Consider the following 12477-nt stretch of genomic DNA (forward strand, 5'->3'; position numbering starts at 1 on the left):
CGAAGGAAGCCACCGATCTCCGGTGCAGAGAGGGCCACAGAGTGGCTCTCTCTGCATCGGATGGCTTCAAAAGGTTATTGCAGGATGCCTCCATATCGAGGCATCACTGCAATAACCGGAAAGCAGCTGGAAGCGAGCAGGATCGCTTCCAGCTGCTTTCCACACCGAGGACGTGCAGGGTACGTCCTCAGGCATTAACTGCCTTTTTTTTGAGGACGTACCCTGCACGTCCTCGGTCATTAAGGGGTTAAACACACTTCAGCAAATAAAGATTAAAATGGTGATTTTATAATATTTCACTACGTTTGTTAACATACAATAGTTTACTTTTATTAAAGATAAAAAATTACCCAGACAGCTATAAATACATTTTTTTTATGGGCAATCATTTTGATTTTTATCTAAAGAAATGTATCTATATATAGCACAAAGGACTTGTATTCGCACTACATCAAAGTCATCCACCAGGGTGGAAGGTTAAGTGTAGCATATGTAGAAACAATGGGGCCCATGTACGAAGCAGCGTAATCTGCTCTGGAGCACTTGTGGGTAGGGATGGGCAAATGTGTTTATATTCAAATTTGATTGTTAGTACTAATGCTTTTGTAGAAATTCAATTTACATAATTGAATGTTAATAAGAACACAGTTGTAGACTAGAAATACTATTTCAAATTCGAATATTACATTTATAAAACACAGTTTTAGACTACTAATACTAATGATACATTCAAATTCAAATATTACATTTCGAAATTAAATGTGATATTAAATTCATAGGTAAACATTCTATTATTCAAACAAATATTTTCGAATATTATTGAAAATTTTGAAAATGACAATTCAAAAATAGAATGTTAGAATGTTATATAAACATTTGAAATTTGATTCAAATTAACGAATGTATCAAAATTCATTCTAAATTTTTAATTTTTAGAAACATTCGCCCATCACTACTTGTTCACACACCTCTGACGTGGCTGAGATAAATCACAGAGAGCTCACTCCCTCTGGATGATTGACAGTCTCTTCTCTCTCGCATGGGCGGGCATTATACACTCATCGGAGTGTGTAATGATGCATACAGGCCAGTGGACGAACAGATCTTCTGCCCGGATGCGGTGAGGGCATGCAGACAACTTCTCAAGCTAGTTAATACATGGGGCCCATATGTATCCACACTCGCTAGGATTGTAGTGAAGGCATATTTATTGAATAAATGTACTTTCACTACACTCTCAGTGAGTGCAGATACATTGTTTTTATGTATGTGTGTGTGTATATATATATATATATATATATATATATACAGTATATATATATATATATATATATATATACACAGTATATATAGATATATATATATACAGTATATATATATATATATATATTCACACACTATTTTTCTATGCATATTTTATAGTTTTTGGTAATATATTAAGATTTGTTCAAAATTAAGTATTACGGTTTAAAATACTTAATTTTAGCTTCTTTTTTTTTACCCTATATTTACAGTGTTGTATTTCTGAGAGCCTGATAATTAGTTAATTAGACCATGACGCATGATTTTTTTTTCTGTTTTGTACAGCTGGAGACCTATTTAATTAAAATTCCTATGAGAGTATCAAATCTGAAAGTATATTGTTTTGCAGCAATCTTTTTTTTTCCAATAAGTTTAGTACACACATTTTTTTTTAAAGCTACAATAATATAAAATATGGAATACAATAAACAAGTAAATACAATATTCATTATAAACAGTTGGAAAATATTTCAAAGATTTCTTAAATTCTGTATCATTTATATGAAAAAAGCTTGCTCCAGTAAACACCAAACATTACCAGCTACAACCTGTAATGTGCCGTCTTTGTCTATTGGAACTAAATACTGTGCATACATCTATAGGTAATATATCAACCCTGTTTCTTAGCAGCATCCTTTACATACTTTTATTTCCATGGAAACAACCTCATTAGGGTTTTTTTCTAATTTTACACTCTACATTATTGGGTTAGACAGACACTATTGTTAACTACTGAGCGGGAAAATATCGACAGCATGATCAAATCCCAAAGCATCTTATCATCAACTCACAATAAATTATTGATCCTGCATTTGAACCACTTGTGATGCCATTTCAATAAAGCCACAGTTAATTGCAAGTTGCTGATGGGGGCTGTGGGTATTCTTGGTCTTTGTTTTTGGGTGGGGGTGTCCCTGGGGGAGGGCAAGTGTGGAAAGGTTGCAGATATGAGAATCCCATAAGGATTGTGAGATTAGATAAAGGAACAGTACTCAGGCAAGAAGCTGATAAGTGTTCATTGTATTCAAAAATTACGCAGGAACACTGTGTTAAATTTCAAATGGCAAAATAATTTAAAAGAGCTATTTATAAACATGTTGATACACTACAGCAAGTTAAAGGAATAGTCTAGTCAAAATTAAACTTTCATGATTCAGATAGAGCTGGCAATTTTAAGCAACTTTCTCATTTACTCCTATTATCAATTTTTCTTTGTTCTCTTGGTATCTTTATTTTAATGTAAGTGTAGGAGCTGGCCCATTTTTGGTTCAGCACCTAGGTAGTGCTTGCTGATTGGTGGCTACATTTAGACACCAATCAGAAAGTGCTACCCAGATGCTAAATTAAAAAAGGGCCGGCTCCTATGCTTACGTTCCTGCTTTTTCAAATAAAGATACCAAGAAAAAGAAGAAAAAATGATAATAAGAGTAAATTAGAAAGTTGTTTACAATTGCATGCTCTATCTGAGTCATGAAAGTTTAATTTTGACTAGACTATCCCTTTAAATGGATTATTAGCATAGGGAGAATATGTTACTCTTTTCTTTGCATTATGAGGTTTGCAGTATGAGCAAACCCTTAGGAATGAGGGGGCATCCTTTTTGATTTTGCACAGGGGGGGAGTTTTTTTAAAGGATTGAGATACAACAATATAGGTGAAAGATGTGGAGGTGGGTCTTGTAGTTAAAAGGTTAATTATGGTTGGAGAGAGGCCAGTTACAATTATATTTCATGCAGTGTTCGGGCCCCCAAGAGTTATTAGGTCGCATTTCTAAGGGATTGTTTGGAAGAGTACCCAAAGATGGCCACTTTATGAAGAAATAACATAAGAGCCTATAGCATACAATTACCGGTATATATTGATTGTTGCAGCTTATTTTACTAACTGGGGTCAAACAGCCCTTATGGGACATCATTATTGCCACCTGTAGGCCATGATTTAGTACATGGGTATTATGTCCCTTTAACAGTAAAGTCAAAATTAATTCAGAAAGAACATGCAATTTTAAGCAACTTTTAATTTACTTCTGTTATCAAATTTGCTTCATTCTCTTGGTATCTTTTATTGATGTGTGAAACTAGGTAGGCTCTGTGCACTGTCTTTAGTACTCTAGGGCAGCAGTGTTTTGCAACATTATTTGTAGCTTTGTTATACAATGTAGCAAAACACTGCTGCAATAGAACAGTGTTTCTCAACCGCAGCCAAGTATCCCCAACAGGGCAGGTTTTCATTATAGCTGAATCAGTGCACAGGTAAAGTAATCAACTAATCAGTAACCATAGTTACTAACCTGCTCTCACCTATCAGACTATTTCACCTGTGCACTGATTCAGCTAAAATGAAAACCTGGTCTGCTGAGGGTATTAGAGGATTGTGGTTGAGAAACAATGTCATAGAGTACTAAAGACACATGCACACTCCTGAGCTCTTATGAGCCTACTTAGTGTTGCTCTTCAATAAAAGATAACATAAGAATGAAGCAAATTTGAAGTAAACTGGAAAGTTGTTTAAAATTGCATGCTCTATCTGAATCATGAAAGCTACATTTTTATTTTACTGTCCTTTTAAGGCCAAACCTATCTCATCTGCAGATGAGACAAAAATATTTAACTAAAACTATTACAAAAAATATTAAATAATTAACAATTGCATGACAGATTTCTCTATCAATTTCAATATAGCTGAAGACCATAAACAACAAATCTATTAAATGCCAAAAAGCATTACTATTGATTTCATTATTTCTGTGAGCAAATTTACATCTTACTGTATTATTAAATTACATCAGAAAAAGACCAAACTCGCTGTTACCTCGCAGATCAGTTTATGGCTACTGATTAATGTTCTTACAAACGTTTTTCTGTCTTTTCACACAATTTTTCCATTTACTGATTGTCTTTTTTTTTAGGTCTGACAGCACTTAAATAATAAACGATCATATGTACATCAATAAAAATACTGTTCATGTCTTTGAGCAAAAGTAAATCCATTTTCAGTCTTCTCAAAAAGTGAATGCATAAACTACTCCAACAACCACAATGTTTCCAATTGTTGCAATTATTGCAATCCATAGCAATATGGCGTCGTTGGAGGAACGTGTCGGTTCTTCAGCTTGACTTTGAGCAGAGGCGTGCACATTGGCTGAGGAGTTAAATAAGGAATATTCCGTACCAAAGTCATCATTGGGTGAATCTATAAATGCTCCTCCCATTACAGGAAGCTGTGAAAAATGAAAAAGAAGTTAGCATTTGAATTGAATGTATTACTGTGTGATATAAATTAATGTTCTTTACATTTTTTTTCAGTTATTTTCTATGATCCAATGCAAAAGCATCACATTCCCTCATGACCCAAATCCTTTGTGTCGACTCACATAAAACAAATGAACAGATACATTTTTGACTAAATAATAAATACATACTGTAAAAATTTAAGAAGATTCCATGTAGCTAATCATATCTGACCTGGTGCCCGTCCTCATCAACCTCTTTAAGGAAATATATGCGCATAAACATTTTTGACATTGAATGATAAAACTTGTGTTTACCTTGGTATTTTTTTCCCTTGACAATAGTTTTACCTGTTGAATATTTAATGTCTTACATTCCCCTGTGTTTGAATGCGACATATGATTTAGGTAAAGCAGATGAGAAAGTGAAATTAAACATTCAAATATCGTTTTTCATAGACTTAGACAATGCAACTTTCACATTAGAGTGTAACATTTAAATGTTCTAAAATCAAATGTCACATTCAAAAGTTAAAGGGATACTGAACCTAATTTTTTTCTTTTGTGATGCAGATAGATCATGTAATTTTAATCAACTTTCTGATTTACTCCTATCACCAATTTTTCTTTGTTTTCTTGGTATCTTTATTTGAAAAAGCGGGAGTATAAGCATTGTAACCAGCCCATTATGGGTTCAACACTTTGGATAGCGCTTGCTGATTGGTGGTTACATTTACTCAGGTGCTGAACCAAAGATGGGCCGGCTCGTAGGCTTACATTCCTGCTTTTTAAAAATAAATATAACAAAAGAACAATGAAAAATTGATAATAGGAGTAAATTAGAAAATTGCTTAAAATTACATAATCTATCTGCATCATGAAAGAAAAAAATTGGGTTCAGTATCCCTTTAATGTAACATTCAATTAATTTAGAACAAACAATTCTAACTAATAGTGCTTGGTCGTAACCATTAAAGTGAATGTCAATTTTGATGCTAAAGTGCCCGTTTTTTAAAAATCGGATTAAAAACAGTGGCACTTTAATTCATTAAAATTTGCATTTCACTCCTGTTGTGAAAAAAACCTTACCTTTTAAACTTGACAGCAGCCCCAGCTTCCTCCGGTCGTTGCAAGCCATTTCTGACATCAGAAATGATGGATAGGTCATCCTCCAATCACGGCTCCCCCCCCCGGGGAATCAGTGTCTTATTCAACAGCGTGATTGGAGGAAGCCGGATTCCTCATTTTAGACCCAGGAAGAGGCTTTGCGATGGGCAGAGGAAGCTGAAGTGGCTGTCAAGTTTAAAAGGTACGTTTTTTCACAACACGAGTGAAATATAAATTTTGATGAATTAAAGTGCCCCTGTTTTTAATCGAATTTTTAAAAACCGGCATCAAAATTGACATTCACTTTATTCTGAATAATTATAATCTAGATCCTTCAGTCAATATAACTAGTACAGAATATATATATACACACACATACATACATACATACATACATAAAACCACACACAGAATAGTTGACACTCACTTGGATGTTCACAGCTAGGCTAAAAAAGTGCACTCTGCAGTCCTTTCTTACCTGAGTTGTAAACTAAAGCCACACACCATGTTCCAGACAAACACTCTGAGAATGCACAAGAGTGCGGCAACTGTCGGTAACCAACACTAGAAATTACTAAAACCCTGAGATAGACTGTAATCTCAAACTATAGTGGGTGCAAAAATCCAGTCACTAGCAAAACATACAGGTCTGGGAACTCACCAGCACTAATAGTTAGCTGTGTTTGCCGTTAGTCACTCAGGCAGTTAATCCCATACCTTGTGTGTGAATCCCAATAGGAAAATTCACATACAAATTTCAAACAACACGCAGAATAGTGCCTGCTTGCTTAGATGCAAACAAGGCTAGAAGCATAAAAAATGAAGAGTTTGTTACAATATTTGGTCGTAGGGTGATCTTCTTATCTAGGTCCTAAACTACAGCAACATATGCTGTCTTACCAAACTCAATGAGAACACACAAAGGTGTCATTAATATTTGTAACCTTCCCTAGACACAGCATGAAAAAGGCGAATTAATAGATGGATGTTACAATCCATTTTCCCAATACTTTCAACAGGGGTTCAAGACTATTTTACACCTAAACGCACTTGAGAAAGTCCCAAACTGGCCCTTTTTGACATCTTTGCAAGTATTCTAAGACAGTTTGGAATAATTCTATTATGTTGCACACATGCAAGACACTTTGAAATAGCCACAGTTGACATTCTAGAGGTGTATTTGTATGCATGATATTTCTGCTAGATTCATTAAAGGTCTATTCATCACTATTGTATCGTCTGTCTTCAGTGGATAGGGCACAAATTGGCATATGTATATGTAATTTATATGTGATATCCCATACAGCAAAGATAGGGTTGCCATATTGCCCTTTTTAAAAGAGGGCACTTATGAAAAATACATATTTCAGGGCCTTTGTAAATAAATGTAAATAATGTTCCATTAAAAGAGCTCTGACATATGTATATTTCATATGTGTCCTCTCTCAAAGAAACCAATATGGCAACCCTAGCTAAGGGGACCTTCAGGAAAGGTTAGCTCAATACCCAAACATCTACTTTCTGTAAATGTTTGCTTCACATTGTTCTGTTTGTCACTTTCAGTACAGGTGTCTTCATAACTTTGTTTCAAACAGGATCAGGCTTTCAAATCGAATTGAACCTCTGTGACCAGCAAATGAAACTAGATTGTGTCTTCATGACCACGAAATCAAAACCCGTTCACTTCTATGCGGTTTCCAGATTTTGTGTCTCATAATTGCATTTATGGTCACAAAGACATGGTTCTATTTGCATAATATTTTTTTGGCTACATAATTTTAGCAGTTTCTTCAAGTACGTATAAAGAAGATAAATCGCTACAAGAACCACTGAAAGACATGATCAATATCTTTCTAGATCACACAGCTCAGTGGGTACTTATCACCTTGATACATTAGACTCTGGATTACACTCCAACCATATTGGGAACTTTTATCTGTTGTTAGTTGTGCACACTAACTTTTAAAACTTTTCTTTTTATGGCAATTGATTTTTATTTTAATAAGTTCATGTTCATTCATACATAATTACTCTATTAAGCATCCGTCTTTATATTAAAGCATATTTTATATAAATGTATATTTAACTATTTGTTGTTTCCTATATCCTAAATACTATTTACATTTTTATGGGTGTTAGATCTATAGCAATTGATTTCACATTAACACATTCATTTGATCACCACACAGGTTTGCTTTTTTAGCGCTTTCCAGGTTTCTCTTCTACTTTCACAAAATATTATAAGTTGCCTCGTCGTTAGTGTGAGGCCCTTAAAAAAATATTATAAACCCAAATTTTCATTTGAGACACATTAATGTTGCTATGTAGTGTTCTTTTGTGGAACAGAGACTTCTACATTACAATACAAGATTTAAAAAAAAAAATTATTTCCATATCAGTGAGGCCCATATTGGCTCTAGACTTTTAGCGGCTGAATCCATTTAGCATTAGGATATCTTGAAAAATACATTTATTAGTTATTGGAACCTGGTATCAGAAAGTATGTGATCGACTCCATAGTTAAATGCAAACAAAAGTGCATTAATAAAATGCTCAAACTACGCCCACAAGAGCTAGTAATCAGGTTCAATCATATTCTGGTAGAACCTTTCAATGCCATGGTGACAACCAGTAAGTAGCTAATACTCCTGTACAATGAATTCATTGTGGGTAATTGGAAATACAATTTTTCTGGTGGGTTCTTGTGATTTAGTTTTCATTACTGTATATATTGCCTTACAGCAAAGTAAGGGGGCGCTAGTGATAATATAGATAGTGATATTAATCTATATACTCTAAAAAAAGCAAATTGGTAATTGTGTATACAATACAGATAAAAAAAATAAAACAAAATAAGAGAAAACTGAAATAAAATCCTCTCAAATGAGGGAAGTCCAAATATAATTACAAAATCAAGGCAAAAATGAGTCCTTTTCAAAACCAAGTGGAAAAGCCCTGTGGTGGCTGCCTCCTCCTCGCCGACTGGTTCCTTAACATTTTGTAATTAGGAGACTAGCCACCTTAGACAGGTGTCAGTGATTAATTGTTAAACACACCCCTCTGAAAGGAGGATAATGTTTGTTAGCTGGCTATATAAAGCAGAGGCAGGAGAGGTAGGAATAAGAACAATTTTATGCCTGATGAAACGGTGCAAAACCGAGAAACGCGTTGCATTATTGGGGTCACTGTTAACCCCTTTTTTATCCACCTAACACAGCAATTGTTCTGTTGTGTTTTTTAACTTTTGTTTTTAATAAATATGTGTATTTTACTGGAAATACGCCTTTGAGTGGATATCTTTACCTACCTACTGCCCTGCTGATACATAAGAGTCTCTCTACCTTTTTGGGACTTTGTGTTACCTATTGGAGCCATTTGATTACAGCATTAAGAAATCTGATCTGGGGTGAGCTGCTACACCTGCCTAAAATTTGCAGCTTGTTTCTACCAGCACATAAGTGTGCTCATGGAGTATGTGAGTAACCATCTGTACCACTGAAAATATTGTTTGTTATATTTTTAACAGTCTGCACATGTAGTGCTTTTTGTCTGTGTCTCCTTTTCCATCTTCAGCATCACAGTGCTACCTGAGAGGTGAGCTGCCACACCTATTTGAATTTGCAGCCTGCTACTACCAGCACATTGGTGTGCTTGTGAAGTGTGTGAGTACCCATTTGGCTCTACTACTGTTATTACTGATTTTTATATCTGTTGATCCTACACATGAGGCGCCCCTCTATTTTCTTCTATTCCTCATAGTTTTCATTACTGATGGTTAATTAGAAATAATTTGCAAGGTGTTTCTGCATAAAAACATAGCTTTATAGAGTCTGTTGAAAAAACATACACAGCTGTTTTTTATTGCTCAGTGGTGTGTAGAGAGTTATGCAAACCTTAACCCTTGCACTATATTGTACTGTAGATTATGGACATTCCTCCCAACTTACCAAATCCTTCATTAACAAAACTTGCTTATAGGGACAGTAAACACATTAAGATTTTTTTGTATATAAATATATATATATATATATATATATATATATATATATATAAATTGTTTAGTTATGTATAATGAAACAACTTTAAAATATATTTACATTATTTATTTTTCCTCTCTTTCATGTGATTTTGCTCTGAAAATGTTGTAATTTGTCATTCTCAGAACTTGAAATGCGCTCTCTGCTCTGCTGACTATTCAAGGCTTACTGTGCTACATATCTGTCTTTAATTGGCTTTAACTGGTAGCTGCAAAGCAATGGACTTTATACTATGAAAGTAGCTAGCCTTGTTGTCTGCAGACTAAAGCCCAGATTGGCTCATCGAAATAAGGCAAATTGTTGGCGTAGTTTGGCTACTGAAAACTAATTGCAGTAAAAAGGATATTAATTTGTTTTAACAGTTAGAGGGACATGAAACCTAAATATTTATTTCATATTTCAGATAGAGCATTTAAACAACTTTCTAATTTACTTCTATTATCAAATTATTTTTTTGTTCTCTTGGTATCTTTTGTTGAAAAGCAGGGATATAAGCTTAGGAGCGTACACTTGCCTGGAGAACTATATAGCAGCAGTTTTGCAACAATGTTATCCATTTGCAAGAGCACTAGATGGCAGCACTATATCCTGCCATGTAGTGCTCTAGACACTTATCTAGGTATCTCTTCAACAAAGAATATCATGAGAATACAGCAAATTTGAAGTAAATTGGAAACTTTTTTTTTAAAATGTATGCTCTGTCTGAATCAGTTTCATATCCCTTTAACACTTGGCTGATATGTTATTTTGTACAATACGACAGAAATGTGTAATTACAAGGTGTTTACTGCCCCATTAACAACACGTTTCAATTTGTCAAAACAATTATATTTACAAAAGATAAGAGATTAGCTGTTCTTACAGAGTTCAGAAAAACATTTCTCAGAATATGGGAAATCTGGATTTAATAATTCCCAAGATAATTACTAATTTGGGCATCCAGATGGTTATTTATTTTGTGCAAAGAAAATCTATACATAATCATCAGAATTAACGCTATTGTCTGCGTGTAAATCAACCTAGTTTGCTTTGTTTTCTCTTTTTTATCTCGTATAACTTTACAATGTGTCCCTGAAGGGGGGGTGGTGTAAAGATTTTTGACTTCCCAGAGACAGAGAATCATATTTTTGCCCGATGGTTCCACTACGACCACTTGTTGATCAACTGATATGATAGGAGTGGACAAATTATACTAATCAGCAAACATCCACATTGTCCAAAAGACAGCTCTTCTTGCAAGGCACTTCACAATGCAGTGTGGAAGGTATACCAGAGAATACTTATCAATCAGTACCCCTGTTAGTGCAGAGGCTGATCATAAGCTGCCGATCTTGGCATAAAAAAGGGTTTAAGCTGTCTTTGGATAGTGTACAGCACACCATACTACCGAAGATTATGTCCATTTAAATGCTTGCCATAGATCACAAGGTTGCTGTGTGGTTCCCTATTCCCCCCACAGCTAGATGTAATAATATTCCCTTAAATAAAAAGGAGTGTGTTTTGGACAGGTAAAACTGGCACTAAGGCAGAAGCCTCACGGAAATAAATAATTTATCATAAGAAAGAGGTTTAAGAGGTTCCAATCTAGATTAGGCCTGCACCACTAGGGGGGCCATCTGGCCCTGCAGTTAGTATTGGTTTCATTACAAAGTGACGTGGTGGGTTCAGGTCGCAACACAGGGCACATAGGGAAAGTGTATGGGTTTTCCTTTTGAAATATACTGAAAGGGTTTCTAAGATGGTGATCACAGTGTGGGCAGACAAAAGACACCTGGCGCTATATTTGCACAGAATGCCAGCTCAAGTTCAAGCCGCTTCACAGTGCAATGTGTAGTTATAGCAGCGAAAACCTACCAATCTGTACCCTTGTTAGTGCAGAGACTTTTGTATTTGGTGCTGATCATGGCATAAAAAATGGGTTAAAGCGGCCTTTTATAGCAGCGCTTTGTAAGGGATGGTGCATGGAGCACTTCCAAGCATGCCACCAAAGTTTCTACCCTTTAAATTCCTTTTAAAGGACTAGTAAATACAGTAGATTTGCATAATCAACAAATGCACAATTAAAAGGCGATGCAATAACACTGAACTTCAAATGAGTAGTAGATTTTTATCCACTCCCCCTGTATCATGTGACAGCCATCAGCCAATCACAAATACATATATGTATATTCTGTGAATTCTTGCACATATTCAGTAGGTGACTCAAAAACTGTAAATCTAAAAAGACTGTGCACATTTTGTTAATGGAGGTAAATTAGAAAGTTGTTTAAAATTGTCTGCTCTATCTTAGTCATGAAAGTTTGACTTGAGTGTCCCTTTACATGTATGACCCACTACAAAGCAAGACTCACAGTGTATAGCCTTTATAAACATGGTAGCAGGGTTTCCAAGATGACTATAACAGTGTGGTCTGACAAATAAAAAAGCCTGGCACTGTGTTTGCAGGTAGGCTGTGTAATTGCAAATCTTCTGGTGCAGACTAACCAAAGGAGTTACAGTCACTGAAGAAGCTCCTCTTGCTCCTATGTTGCTGCTGGACCAGCTCAGCTTCTGTTGAAAGAGAACTGTTGACATGGTGGACCCTGTTGTATCCATTGACCTGGGGGTCCCCAGTCTAGTAAGCTTTAGTTATACCCCTGCATTGCACGGATACTTTGCACTCACGAGAGAGTTTTTCCATAGGCTGCAGTGGGAGCCTCATTCTCATGGCTGTGAGAAGGGGGTAAGCTGCACAGCAATGGGCAGAAGATTGTAAATATATATGTATATGAATATGTACATATATATTTGTGTTAATATGAG

At 35.3% G+C, this 12477-nt stretch overlaps 1 protein-coding gene across 1 annotated transcript; it reads right to left on the bottom strand.

The window, feature by feature from the left end:
• Window positions 1–4303: 4303 nt before the first annotated feature.
• Window positions 4304–12249, bottom strand: C1H14orf132 (chromosome 1 C14orf132 homolog). The gene is made up of 2 exons (XM_053708860.1): window positions 12160–12249; window positions 4304–4522 (listed from the first exon to the last, which is right to left on the bottom strand). Exons 1-2 carry the CDS (start codon window positions 12247–12249, stop codon window positions 4304–4306), a joined length of 309 nt encoding a protein of 102 aa, XP_053564835.1.
• Between the last annotated feature and the right edge of the window lie 228 nt (window positions 12250–12477).

The sequence above is a fragment of the Bombina bombina genome, chromosome 1 (genome assembly GCF_027579735.1).
Source record: "Bombina bombina isolate aBomBom1 chromosome 1, aBomBom1.pri, whole genome shotgun sequence".
Classification (NCBI taxonomy): Eukaryota; Metazoa; Chordata; class Amphibia; order Anura; family Bombinatoridae; genus Bombina; species Bombina bombina.